Raw genomic sequence first — 15,230 nt, forward strand, 5'->3', positions numbered from 1 at the left:
CTGTTATGCCGGTTGGCATGTAGGGCAGAAACAAACCTTTTTTTGAAGGGACTGGGTTGTTAGCCCAGTGCCAACCCCACCCCCCCCCCCCCCCCACCCCCCCCCCCCCCCCCACCCCCCCCACCCCCATTCTGAAGAGCAACGCTTCAGGGATGGCCAAATCGTCCGCCCGATCTCCAGAGGCGACTAAACATTCTGCTGGGCTAGTAGAAACCGCCTTGCTGGCCAGTGAAAAACCTGGTCAAATGCGATTCTTTTGGTATCGGGTCGCTACTTGGTATAGCAATACTCTGACAAGGGAGACAACCAATGTATTTTGCCCTTTGAAATAGCATCAAGAAGATTGCCTCCCCTGTATAGTTCATGGTGGTGTTTGTTATGCTGCTGAAATGCATGGCTTTACCCATGGACTAATTTAGGTGCAGCCTGTTCACACTGAATACATGTGCTCATAAAAAAAATATGCTTATTGTTCTGTGTGTAGCTGTTCTGGATGTTGTGTGTGATACAGCGGATGATTCAAGCAAATAGATAGTTCATCGTTTGTGTGTGACAGTGTGTGTGTGTTTGTGTGTGTGTGTGTGACAGTGTGTGTGTGTGTTTGTGTGTGCATGTGTAAATGCACTGTAAATATTTGTTGTTACTTTTCAAATGATTGTGAAGAGCTCATTGGTCTCTATATAGCTGATCGGGATGTTGTGTATGATACTGTTGATGATTCAGGCAAATGTATAGTTAATTGTGTGTGTGTGTGTTTGAGTGTGTGTGTTTATATGTGTGTTGGTTTGAGTGTGTGTGTGTTTATATGTGTGTGTTTATGCGTGTGTGTGTGCGCGTGCATGCATGTGTGTTCATATTAAGTGTGTATGTGTGTGTGAATCCACTGTAAATATTGTAACTTGTTCCTTATGATTGTGCAACGCTCTGAGCAGAGTCTCCCTGGATTGATGCGCTTATTATAGGACAGCCCGGCTGAGAATGACTACTGCACTGTCTACTACTGGTTAATTAAGTGTGATTATTAATGTAACACAGCTGATGTATATAACTTGATACAATGTACACTATGCATAATGCAATATACCCCCCGCGGGTTAGGGGGGGAAGAATTTACCCGATGCTCCCCAGCATGTCGTACGAGGCGACTAACGGATTCTGTTTCTCCTTTTACCCTTGTTAAGTGTTTCTTGTATAGAATATAGTCAATGTTTGTAAATATTTTAGTCAAGCAGTATGTAAGAAATGTTAAGTCCTTTGTACTGGAAACTTGCATTCTCCCAGAAAGGTAATATATATTGTACTACGTTGCAAGCCCCTGGAGCAATTTTTAGATTAGTGCTTTTGTGAACAAGAAACAATTAACAAGTGGCTCTATCCCATCCCCATGTGAAAGAGTTCAAAACAGGGCAGTAAAAGAATGCTAAAAACAATATAATACTTTGTACTGTGCAATGCTACATTACTTTATTATCTCAGCTTGAGCGTGTACTTTGTAGCCTACAAGAATTGATCACAATGAACATATGATAACAGTAACACACTTCAATAAGGACTGTATTGCACGCACACACACACACACACACACACACACACACACACACACACACACACACACACACACACGCCTTTCATTGTGTCTTGACTGATAAATATACTGGCAAGCCTTTCATTGTGTCTTGGCTGGCTGATATATATACTTGTATGCCTTTCATTGTGTCTTGGCTGGCTGATATTTATACTGGTATGCCTTTCATTGTGTCTTGGCTGGCTGATATATATACTTGTATGCCTTTCATTGTGTCTTGAATGACTGATATATATACTTGTATGCCTTTCATTGTGTCTTGAATGGCTGATATATATACTGGTATGCCTTTCATTGTGTCTTGGCTGGCTGATATATATACTTGTATGCCTTTCATTGTGTCTTGAATGACTGATAACTATACTTGTATGCCTTTCATTGTGTCTTGAATGACTGATATATATACTTGTATGCCTTTCATTGTGTCCCGACTGATAAATATACTGTTCTGCCTTTCATTCTGTCTTGATGTTACTCACAATTAAATGTCTTCTTCTTTACATTGACTGCAAATGCTGAAAGGAATTCAGGTGTTTATGTTCCAATATGTATCAGAAAATGATGAGCGTTAGTGATAAATTTTAGCAAAGAGTGTTACAGTTGTGCACATTACACTCATACCTTATCTGCAAATTGCTCATTTGTAACCGAATAAAATGTGCCCGCAAGCACATGTGTGTGTGTGTGTGTCTGTGCATGTGTGTGTGTGCGTGCGTATGTGTGTGTGTGTTTGCATGGTTGTGATGTATTACAGTAAAGGCAACTTGATGTGTGATTCTGGGTAATATTTTGTTTTCTTTGGTTTGATATTTTACAAAAGATAATCTGTGTTAATATTTTGGGGCACAAAAATCATCTCTACCTTACATTCCAAATATGTAAAATCACTTAACCAGACTTTTCCTAAATTATTGATATAGATATATATACATGTCAATAGCAATAACAATTATAATGCTTATAATTGATTGAATAAAGACTGAGCTACCAGACAGTATTTTTTTCGATTATTCTGTTTCCAATATATGTGAGTGTGTGTTGTGTGTTTTGTGTGTGTGTGTGGTTGACAAGATGTTTGTCAAGTGTGTCGACACATTATTTTATTCTGTGGTTTTCTGCTGATTTGCCCGAACAGTTGACTATGACAAACAGCTTAAATCTTAGTGATCTTTTGGCGAATGATGATGATAATGCTGATGATGATGTGTGTATGATTGTGCGTGGACACACACACACACACACACACACACACACACACACACACACACACACACACACAAACACACACACACGTCAGGGTTCAAGTAAAAACAAACGGGGAAACGCCTCAACTCGTCAGCTATCGTCACGGTTCACCGGACGGCGGCTATACTTCATTCGAACGGGGAAACGCTGAAACGGCACCAGACCCTTTCACCGGCAGTTTGACGTTTCCTATTGAGCAGTCCGACGTTCGTTTTCCCCGCAACCTTCGTACATGTTGTAACTCCCGCTACTTTTGTGACGACCCAAGCTGTTGCTTCACTTGGCGCTTACTCAACAGAATGTCAGATTTACGCCTTACTTGCGCTGTTCTACTAAACCGCCCAGGCGCGACGCGGGTTAGGCTGACCGGCCTGTTATCATTTTGGCAAGAACTGCTTTCGGATAATGTCCCCCGAGAGCGGCGTATGGCTGCCTGAATGACGGGGTATAACCGGTCCTACACGTAAAAACCCACTCGTGCAAAAACATGAGTAAACGTGAAAGTTTCAGCCCATGAACGAAGAAAAAGAAGAAGAAGCTTCCGGCTGGACTCATCTCGCTATGCAAGACAGCGAGAGTGTAGCCTACATGAAACCGGTTTCATGGCTATAGCTACGCAAGAGTTAAAAATGATTGGTTGATACAGAAAAGGTCGTCGGCACTGGTCAGCTATGATTACAATCAATCGGGAGGCGATGGCTGGGGTGGTAACTGGGAATGCACGCTTATCCTCGGTGCTTCCGCTTACTTTTATTGCCACGTAAAGTGACTTCACAAAACCAGGACATTTACACATTTCCTGAAAACGTTAGTAAATCGATCCGTACATTTTTTGAAAATGTTAGTTAATGTGAGATTTCATTCAGGGATTTTTTTAATTTTCTTAACAAAATCCAGGGAATTTGTCAAATTTCCTTTAGTTTTGAATGATGTTTTTTCTTTCTTTTTACATTTAGTCAAGTTTTGACTAAATGTTTTAACATAGAGGGGGGAATCGAGACGAGGGTCGTGGTGTGTGTGTGTGTGTGTGTGTGTGTGTGTGTCTGTGTGTCTGTGTGTGTCTGTGGGTGTGTGTAGAGCGATTCAGACTAAACTACTGGACCGATCTTTATAAAATTTGACATAAGAGTTTCTGGGTTTGATATCCCCGGACTTTTTTATCTTTTTTTCGAGAAATACCTTTGATGACGTCATATCCGGCTTTTTGTAAAAGTTGAGGCGGCACTGTCACACCCTCATTTTTCAATTAAATTGATTGAAATTTTGGCAAAGCAATCTTCGACGAAGGCCGGGGTTTGGTATTGCATTTCAGCTTGGTGGGTTAAAAACTAATGAGTGAGTTTGGTCCTTAAAAATCGGAAACTTGCAATTAAACATATTTTTTTTATTAAACGATCCAAAAGCAATTTCATCTTATTCTTCGTCATTTTATGATTCCAAAAACATATAAATATGTTATATTTGGATTAAAACCAAGCTCTGAAAATTAAAAATATAAAAATTATGATCAAAATTAAATTTCCGAAATCGATTTAAAAACAATTTCATCTTATTCCTTGTCGGTTCCTGATTCCAAAAACATATAGATATGATATGTTTGGATTAAAAACACGCACAGAAAGTTAAAACGAAGAGAGGTACAGAAAAGCGTGCTATGCAGCACAGCAAAACCACTACCGCGCTGAACAGGCTCGTCAGTTTCACTCCGTTTTGCACAAGCGGCGGACTACGGTCATTGTGAAAAAATGCAGTGCGTTCAGTTTCATTCTGCGAGTTCCACAGCTTGACTAAATGTAGTAATTTCGCCTTACTCGACTTGTTTGTTCTTAAAAGGTAAAACAACTGTGTGAATGGTGCTATACTGAATGAAAGAGTGTGACATGAAGTTCTTGTACATCATTGTAAAGAGTGTGAATGACGTTTTAGTTTAGATGTCAAGCGCTTAGAGCAAGCCTTTTTAACGAAAGTTTTTGATTTAGCGCTATATAAATGTTCTTATTATTATTATTATTATTATTATTATTACAACAGTCTCGTAAATTCGTCAAATTTCTCAGATTTCAGATTTCTCGGAATTGTTTTAATTTCCTGAATTTTAAATACAGTACTACTTTTTTGATAATTTTACTAAGCAAGAAAAGTCGATCTTAGTTATTTCGTCAACATTTTCAATTGTCAAAAACTGTATTCTTTTGTTTTTAAATCAAAAAGAGATAATTTTTTGATCGTGGTCGGACGAGCCACAAACCTTTCAGTGTTAGTGTGATAGAACGGGACGTAAAAACCGACGATCTACACGATCACGGATAAAGCTGGTAGCCTAAATGGTGGTTCTTCTTCTTATTCTTCTGCGTTCATGCGCTGAACTATTTGAACCTCCCACGTTCACTTGTTTCACACACACACACACACACACACACACACACACACACACACACCCACACACACACACACACACACACACACACACACACACACACACACACACACACACACACGTATATTTGTATACATATATATATATACTGAGAGGCATACATTCCGCAAACTGAACTTTAAACAAGTCGCGTAAGGCGAAAATATTTAGTCAAGTAGCTGTCGAACTCACAGAATGAAACTGAACGCAATGCCATTTTTCAGCAAGACCGTATACTCGTAGCATCGTCAGTCCACCGCTCATGGCAAAGGCAGTGAAATTGACAAGAAGAGCGGGGTAGTAGTTGCGCTAAGAAGGATAGCACGCTTTTCTGTACCTCTCTTTGTTTTAACTTTCTGAGCGTGTTTTTAATCCAAACATATCATATCTATATGTTTTTGGAATCAGGAACCGACAAGGAATAAGATGAAAGTGTTTTTAAATTGATTTGGACAATTTAATTTTGATAATAATTTTTATATATTTAATTTTCAGAGCTTGTTTTTAATCCGAATATAACATATTTATATGTTTTTGGAATCAGCAAATGATGGAGAATAAGATAAACGTAAATTTGGATCGTTTTATAAATTTTTATTTTTTTTTACAATTTTCAGATTTTTAATGACCAAAGTCATTAATTAATTTTTAAGCCACCAAGCTGAAATGCAATACCGAAGTCCGGGCTTCGTCGAAGATTACTTGACCAAAATTTCAACCAATTTGGTTGAAAAATGAGGGCGTGACAGTGCCGCCTCAACTTTCACGAAAAGCCGGATATGACGTCATCAAAGACATTTATCAAAAAAATGAAAAAAAAATTCGGGGATTTCATACCCAGGAACTCTCATGTCAAATTTCATAAAGATCGGTCCAGTAGTTTAGTCTGAATCGCTCTACACACACACACACAGAGACAGACAGACACACACACACACACACACACACACACACACGCACATACACCACGACCCTCGTTTCGATTCCCCCTCGATGTTAAAATATTTAGTCAAAACTTGACTAAATATAAACATCACAAAAAATCAACTCAGTGGTGAATGTTTTCAATGTTTGAATATTTTATTTATTGGCCATTTTAGTGTTTATAAACCTTCGCTTTATTAATTTTCAATAGAACATCATGAAATGACAATTTTTCAAAAAAAGTGACTGAGTCCAAGCGCAATGATTTCCGAAAACGTTCAGTGTTCATCTCCTTCATGACTGCCCTGTTTCAATATCTGGTGTGTCCACCATTCGCAGCAATGCAGGCCCGAAGTCTGCGAGGCATTGACGCCACCAGTCCGCGTATTTGCTGCTGCTGGATGTTGTTCCAGTGATGCAGAAGGGCGCCAGTAAGGGCGGCCCGTGTCTGAGGTCTGGGTCTGTGTTGATCAACCCTACGGCCAAGAACGTCCGAAAGGTGCTCAATGCAGTTCATGTCGGGTGACATTGCAGGCCATGGCATCACAGAGACTGCATTTTGCTGCAAGAACTGCTGGGTAGCACGTGCACTATGAGGCGTTGCATTGTCTTGTTGAAAGACAAATCGCGCAACACCTCCGTACGCGTGTTGTTGGAGAAGAGGGATAAGATGGGGTCTCAAGACTGACGTCCTCAATGTAACGTTGTGCATTCAGATTTCCGATGATAAGGACGAGGGGTGAACGGAAATTGGCGTTGATTGCAGCCCAAACCATGACTGATGGCCCTCCAAACCGATTTCGCTCCATAACGCAGTTGTCATGGTATCGTTCCCCAGTTCTGCGGTACACCCGTAGTCTACCGTCGATATGACTCACGCAAAAACGAGATTCATCTGAAAACACAACGTCTCTCCATGGGCGTTGCTGCAGGTAGGCTCGATTCACTGCCCAATTCAGTCTTGCCTCTCGGTGTCTGTTGGTTAAAGTGGCACCAACATACGGTCTGCGGCACCTGATGCCACCCTCTGCCAAGCGTCTTCTGACCGTCCGACTGCTAATGAATCTTCCACGTTGCCCCTGTGTTGTCCTGGCGGTGTCTGTGGCAGTATGAAAGCAATCCTGGAGGTGGGCGTTGCGGATGGCCCTATCTTGCCTGGGCGTCGTCACTCTGGGAGCACAGGTCGTGGTCTGTCAGAAACAGTGCCTGTGGCTGTCCAACGTTGGTGCAAGCGGAAAATCGTCGAGAAATGAACGTTCATGGCTCTGGCTACACGTTCAATGCTTTGGCCAGCTCTAAGCATCCCAATCGCTTGCTGTCTCTCTCCTTCATCAAGTCGTGGCATGATTGTGATATCTGATACAGCCAAACAGCCAGTTGCATTTTATTACCCAATATTGACGGACTGTGTGATGATATCTTCTGCTATGGTCTGTTGAGACAGTGATATCAAAATCGAGACAGGAGGTCGAGATTTTGATATCACTGTCGAAACAGACCAATAGCAGAAGATATCATCACACAGTCAGTCAATGTTAGATATATTGCTAATTCTCTGGACATTTTGTATTTACTGTAAAGAAATTACAAAAGTATTTGTCTCAGTTTTGGCTGTTCCATATTTTATTTATTTATTAAGGAGATTTCTATAGCGCATAATTAAAAGCACTATATCCCTCCCTCTGATTATTATTTCTTTTTGTTCACTCTTTTCTTGTACTTGTCAGTATTTAGAAATGTCTTTTCTTTCAAAAAGTCTTCAGTCACTTGCTCAACTAAATTCTGGGATCATTACATTTTCTTATTCCCCCCTCTGCTTCTTTACCTCTGTAAACTTGTAGAGCTAGTTATTTTTCGATAATGACCCAGCAACCAAACAAATAACGACCCAGCAACAGCCTGAATCCTCGATAGTGCAATGGGTTGAGAGGTTGTTCTGTTTCGGTACTACTTTTTGCGACTGAAAAGTTCAGAACGCTCTAATGTACGAAGTATACATCTCTGGAGCAAACAATACAAACATACCGCATTTAAATTAACAACTACAGGCCTGAACACATGAATCTCCATATAAAATCCATGAGTTCGGTTGTTTTCTGAATCTCATCTGCCGTGGCTCAAGCCGTTCATCACAAGCAATTTCCCAAGGCAAGTAACTCATACTTTGTCTAGCGACAAGAGTAGTTCCCCTTCTTTTCACTCAGTTCCTTCGACAACAGACTGCAATCCGACGGTCAGTTTTCAACAATATTTCATTTAATAAACAGATCACACGCAACCAAATGCACACATCTCATCAATTTAAACAACATAAAGGGGTTTCATACACTATTTTCCCCGGAAAACTGAACTTCATACAGTTTTTAACGTTGGAACACGGGTGCAAAAGTTCGTCTGCTAGTCCCATTTGACGAAAAAACATTACCCTAAGCGATACCAAAACATATACAGAACACACAATATCTGCCTTTGCCGCCACAGCAGAATAACAGCATATCTGTGTACTTGATTTTAGCCTAAAATAGGAAAACTGACAAGAAGTGTTAACAGAATGGAATGATTTGCACGGAACTATACAACCGCGCATTAATCGATCGCCTGCGCAGGTTGACTGGTTGAGAGAATAGGATTCGATCAAACTTTCGCAAAAAAACTCCTCTTTTCTTTGAATAACTGAAGAAAGGAGGAATAAAGAGGTTACACACCTCGTCTCAGTGATTATCAAAAATAATGGTCTCAGTTCGCGGTCATGAAAAAGCTCGCTAAAGCTCGCATTTTTCATGATCCGCTAACTTCGACCATTATTTTTGATAATCACTGAGACTCGGCGTGTAACCTCTACTTATTCCCCCCTCTGCTTCTTTACCTCTGTAAACTTGTAGAGCTAGTTAATTTTCGATAATGACCCAGCAACCAAACAAATAACGAGCCAGCAACAGCCTGAATCCTCGATAGTGCAATGGGTTGAGAAGCTGTTCTGTTTCGGTACTTCCCGAATTAATCGTCAGTACCCCAGATACGTAGCATATCGGCCGGATCCAGAAGCGGTTAGTGTCAATGCACTTAACATGTCGTGGTATGGTTTGCGATTGTATGCTTTTCCACCTTTTTGTTTACTGCCCAGGGTACTACAAAAGATGAACAAGGACAAAGCACAAGGTGTGATAGTGGTTCCATACTGGCCAAGCCAGCCCTGGTTCCCTCGGTTAGGGAGTCTGTTGATAGAGAAGCCAGTTCTTGTGTCAGCAAGGGACAATCTACTTCACATGCCTGCAAACCCAAACATGGAGCATCGGCTCAGAAAAACACTGCAAATTCTTATTTGCAAAGTATCAGGGGTAGGCTCAGAAGCAGAGGACTTTCGCAGCAAGCAGCCTCAGTGGTCTGCGCATCCTGGAGAACAGGGACAGCTAAACTGTACGCCGTATACATCAAAAAGTGGAAAATGTATGCGAGTAAAAGAGGCATTGATCCGGTTCACCCTTCTGTAATCAATGCAGTAAATTTCCTGGGAACATTGTTTGCTGCTGGACAGAGTTATAGTAGTATCTGTGTTGCGAGATCAGCGCTTTTAGGCTACATTGAAATAGAAGACTGGCAATTTTGGTGAACACAGATTGGTTAAGCGGTTTGTAAAGGGGATTTTTGAATTGAGACCATCTTTCCGTAAGTACTCTGCTACGTGGGACGTAGACACAGTTCTCTCTTATCTAGAGAATCTTATCCCATTGGGAAAATTGACTTTAAAAGAATTATCAAGCAAGTTAGCTACATTGATCGCTATCCTATCCGGACAAAGGTGTCAGACAATTCACTCCCTTTCTTTGTCGTCAATGAAACTTACAGGCTACAAGTGTGTGTTTCATATAAACTCAGTGATGAAACAATCAAAGAAAGGAAAACATGTAGCTCCAATTGAGTTATTGTCGTTTGACAAAAATCCTAATCTGTGTGTAATTGCAACCATCAAATAATATTTACGTCGTACAAAGGACTTGAGAGACACAGATAAACTGTAAGCTTCGCTTGTTGTGTGGTCACAAATGTCTGTATCGCATCTACATGCCACCCTGTATTTCTTTAATAAAATCTTGTTTAAACCAGATAAACTGTTCGTAAGTTATCAAAAGCCTCATGGACCTATTTCCAAAGATACACTGGCTCTGTGGATTAGAGACACTCTGAGTAGAGCAGGTGTGGATACCTCTTTGTTCACGGCTCACATCACCAAATCTGCAAGTACGTCGGCAGCGGCTGCCAGGGGCACGCCAATTGACGTCGTAATGAAAGCTGCCGGATGGTCGTCGGAGTCCACCTTTGCCCGTTTTTACAAAAAGACACCTTCGGTTAACATGGGTCAAGTCTTACTGGACTCTTTTCTCAAGAAAGATTGGGGTGAGTGATTTCGTCAAAGAATATAACTTGACAGTTTGGAAGGTTACAGTGGTGATAAACATGTACAAATATCTCTAAACATTCCTTGACGTAAATGTCCTGGCATGTTGAGGCTAAATTACCACAAACATGCGAGTACTTACCTTGTCGTAAGTTGAAGCTTGTTTCGGATTTGGCTGATACATGTTACAGGAACGTTTATGTAGTTTACATGTTGTATGTATTATAAACTAGAATGAATACCCGCTTCGCCGGGTAGCCGGCTTCGCCGGGAAGAAGTACTTAGAGCCGAACAATGGACCCGCCAAGCTTAGGTCCCTCCCAGATTCGTGGAATGGGAACAGCACGAAAATGATTCAGTGGCCATAATGCCATTCCTGACCATATCGAGTCCCATCCTTGTCGACGAATGTAACCGTGTTAATCACCTTTGGAGGCGAACTCCACTCAAACAGGACTGAGCAAGTTATGGCTTCTAAAAGGAAGGCCAGTACATAAATTTACACAAAAGCCGCCAGACCACATCACAAACAGAACTGAACAATGCACAGGTGTTGCTCACATAGAGACACACACACACACACACACACACACATAAAAAAACCCACAGAGAAGCCGTATCTATAGAGAGATAGATGACAGTGTATTTTTCGCGTGGCTATAAATTGATTCGACCTTTGCACTTTTACAGTGAGGATAATTTACGGGTCCAATTTACGTTCTGGACACTGCGTCGACCTTCTAAAAATAATAACAGTAACAGAACGCCGGGAATATCCGAAGACGCTCCACTCACACTATAGTGCACCATTACGAAGGAAGGGAGGTAAACGCTGAAAACCTGGAGAATATGAGAAGATAAGGAAGAGTTACTTATAATGGTGAAATGAACACAAAAACCAAAATCGATTCAGCGCTGCGCGCTGAGAGCACGTGTTGAAATATCTCATCGATGATATTGTGTCCGGGGTGTAGCTGAATACGGTGTCCAAATTTGAAAAAGATCCACCGAGAACTTTGGCTTTGGTGTGTCGGTATGGGGGCCCGGGTAGCTGAGGTGGAACCAAAATAGCTGAGGTGGAACCAAAATCGGTTCAGCGCTGCGCGCTGAGAGCACGTGTTGAAATATCTCATCGATGAGGTTGTGTCCGGGGTCTCTCTGAATAAGCCCACCAAATTTGAAGCAGATCCATCGAGAACTTTGGCCGTGCATGGCGAATACACAAATACACAAACACACAGATACACAGACAGACACAAGTCGTATATATATATAGATGTTCTGAAGAGTGAGCTTACCCGAACGAAAAAATACAACCACATGCACAATAACAACAACAACAACAACAACAACAACAACAACAACAACAACAGAAAAAAGTACAACCACATGCATATATCGGACGCAGTCAACAACAACAACAACAACAACAACAACAACAACAACAACAACAACAACAACAAAAGTACAACCACATGCACAAATCGGACGTCCTTATTTATTGAAATACCATTGCTTGGTTTCGTGGGTCAGCGCAATCGCGTTTTTGCTTCATCATCCAGGGGCGCAACTCTCCCATAGCCCATAACAAGACCCAGCAGAGTTATCTCCGAACATCGTTCATTGACAGTTGTATTTTTTTTTTAAGGCGTGACCATAATAATTATAAAGGAAATGATTCCTGTCGGTAAGTTTACTAGTTCGTGATGATGTTGTTTTTTGTTTGTTTGCTTATTTATGTGCTTTGTTTTCTTTTGTTGCTTACTTTAAATATCACTGCTTGCTGTGTCTGCGTGCACTCTTGATGTGCGCTTGTTTGTGTGTCTGATTTAGCTGTGTACAGTGGTACCTGGGATAAAAGGACACCCTTGGGACCCGCCAAAAGTGTCCCTACATTGCAGGTGGCCTCTCACGACAGGTGGCCTCTCACGACAGGTATATACTTTGGTATATAGATATAATAGACACAAGGACGGCAGTGTCCTCTCATCGGAGGGGCCAGACATCGCAGGTACCACTTTTTTGTATGTTAGCTGAAACGCCCTATATGGCCGAAAGCCGAATACAACCTTGACTCACGTGTTGTCAACACCAACAGCTAGGTATCCCCCAGTCGTACTTACCACTGTTTTGTCTTCACAATCATTGCTTGAAATAAGCACTATGCTTGAGTGAGAAATCATAAATGCCATATGTTGTTTATTTCACGATAACAATTGAACAAAGTCTTGTTTAAACCAACAGGTATCCCAGAGAGGAGGTGGTTGCTCTGTTCCACGGGGGTGGCAACATCATCGCTCACTCCAACATAGACCGCTGCAGGAAGAGCTCCTTGAGGCTGTCCCGGGGCTACCAGCAGGTCTACTTCGCCAACAGCATCTGGATGAGAGACACGCTCAGCTTGTTTCAGTTCTCTCGCCGTCTGTACTGCTGCAACCCCAACCTGACGATCCTCTTCCGCGACAGACTCTCGCTCTACATCGCGCAGCGAATCTTCAACAACGGGACCCGGCTTGTTCTCGCTCCGGACATGGCTTTCCAGATCGGGTACGTCGGGAGGTTCGCGGCACCCTACTACGACATCATCTGGCAGAAGCGGGTGGACCACGAGAACGCCATGATCGCCAAGATGCCGGCGTTCCCGCCCAACGTCCGCGTGTGGGTGTGGGACTGGATGAACATGTCCTCCATCGCTTCCAACAGCTCCCTGCGCAAGGCCGTCAACGTCATGCACAACGGCTTCGGGATCCTGCAGCGAGGGCGCGTGCTGGTGACGGACCGGCTCCACGGACACATCCTCTCCACGCTGCTGGACATCCCGCACGTGCTGCTGGACAACGCTGACCAGAAGCTGTCCTCGTACCACAACACGTGGACCCGGGGCATCAGCAAGTGTCGCTTGGCCGACAACGCCGAGGACGCGGCGCGCCTGGCTGTGGAGCTCCTCGAGGAGTATAAAGACTCCCTGCCCAAGAGACTGACGGCTGACGACATTGATGAGAACAAACTCGATTGATGAGCATGCGACGAAAGGACACCCTTGGGACCGGCCAAAAGTGTCCTTACATCGCAGGTGGCCTGTCACGACAGGTATATCATTTGGTAGAGATGATAGACAAAAGGACAGCAGGATGTGTCCTTTTAAGGGAGGTGTCCTCTCACACTGACTACTTAATACAGAAAAGCAGTATATTTTTTTTTTCTTTTTTTCTTTTTTGAAAAGCAGTATTAGAGCAAACTTCAAACGTCACATCAATCAAATTATGTACTTGAAACACACCAGAATAGTGACAAAATCGAATTTGACTATTTCTTCTAAAAAGCCAAACAGCCAAACAGTTATACAAGATAGAGAGCTGCCCCAGACTGAGCGCTGACGACATTGATGAGAACAAACTCGATGATTAGATGATGTTTAATTAGCAGCGGGTATTGACTAAATGACACAGTAAAGCAGCAATCAAAACAAACAAAAAAGCTAAATAAAAACAGCATTTAGATCAAAGTTAATTAGTGAATTTAGTCACAGCAATCTAATTCTGTACTTAAAAAAACACATGAACTCGATGATTAGAAAGAGCCTGTTCTTAACTGGGCGAAGTCGACTACGCAAAGCATAATTCGCGAAGCTTTCGACATCATCCAACCACTTCTCTCCCCTTTCATTCATTTCCGTTCCTAGAGTTCCTTTCCTTTTTTGCGTGTTTCCCCTCCATTTTCTTTCAAACCTGGTTCGTTCCGTGTTGCGTCTGCTTTTTGTTGTCTTTTGTGTTCTTGTTTTTCCTGATGAAGCTTCCATAAGCGAAAATTGTTCTCTGAAAAAGTCTTGTCTCGTTCTTGTATTGGTGAGTACAGCATTCCTTTGTTTTTTTTAACTTTGTTCATCTTACCACAGTCACTTCGTTGTTTAGATTTAGACTGAGTTTTCGATAACTAAGCTTCGTGTAGAGAGATTCGCGAAGTCGTTTTCACCCAATTAGGAAAATGCTTAAGCACGGGGTAATGACTAAATAACACAGAAAAGCAGCAATCCAAAAAAACAAAAACACAAAAAGACAATAACAGAAAAGCAGCATTTAGAGCAACTTTAATAATTCACATCAATAAATAAATAAGTAGAGTGTTTGAGTGTGTGTGCTCGTGCTCTCAACTAAAACAAAAGTTAAACTAGCAATCGTTAAAAACCCGGTCCGTCCGACCAGCACTGCTATGTTCAGACTATGCGAATGTGAAGTTACAGCGTGCCCGGTACACACGCCCTTATCGGTACATCATCGACTACGAGTGTTCTCTGGACAAGCTGTTTAATGCATTTTGCGAGTATTTCTAGCTCTTCTGCGGTGCAGTAGACCCTATAGACGATGAAGGTGTCCAAGATCTCAGAAGATGTGTGTGTAACCATTAGGTATTCAGTAAAATCCGTGTAAGAGTCTTTCAATTGACGGGGACAACCATGCCACCATTATGCACCGACTTGACATAGATCAACAGACGTGCCATTAGAATAAGGTATGTGCAGATGTGCCTCATCTGAACAGACAACTAAAACTTGATGTTTCCGTCACACTTTGTCTTTTAGATCTTCATGGGATATACAGGTTACAACACTCGTGATTTTTTATATGGCCAGAGGCTTGTGAGTCCCTTGATATTCATCCGCTGGG

General features: G+C 42.0%; 1 protein-coding gene across 1 annotated transcript; it reads left to right on the plus strand.

Annotated features, from left to right (window-relative positions):
• The first annotated feature begins 7,279 nt into the window (after positions 1-7,279).
• On the plus strand, positions 7,280-13,582 carry LOC138980707 (uncharacterized). Its single transcript, XM_070353616.1, has 3 exons — positions 7,280-7,391; positions 12,468-12,501; positions 12,811-13,582. Exons 1-3 carry the CDS (start codon positions 7,280-7,282, stop codon positions 13,580-13,582), a joined length of 918 nt encoding a protein of 305 aa, XP_070209717.1.
• Positions 13,583-15,230: the final 1,648 nt, after the last annotated feature.

This window comes from Littorina saxatilis, linkage group LG11, assembly GCF_037325665.1.
Source record: "Littorina saxatilis isolate snail1 linkage group LG11, US_GU_Lsax_2.0, whole genome shotgun sequence".
In the NCBI taxonomy this organism is placed as follows: Eukaryota; Metazoa; Mollusca; class Gastropoda; order Littorinimorpha; family Littorinidae; genus Littorina; species Littorina saxatilis.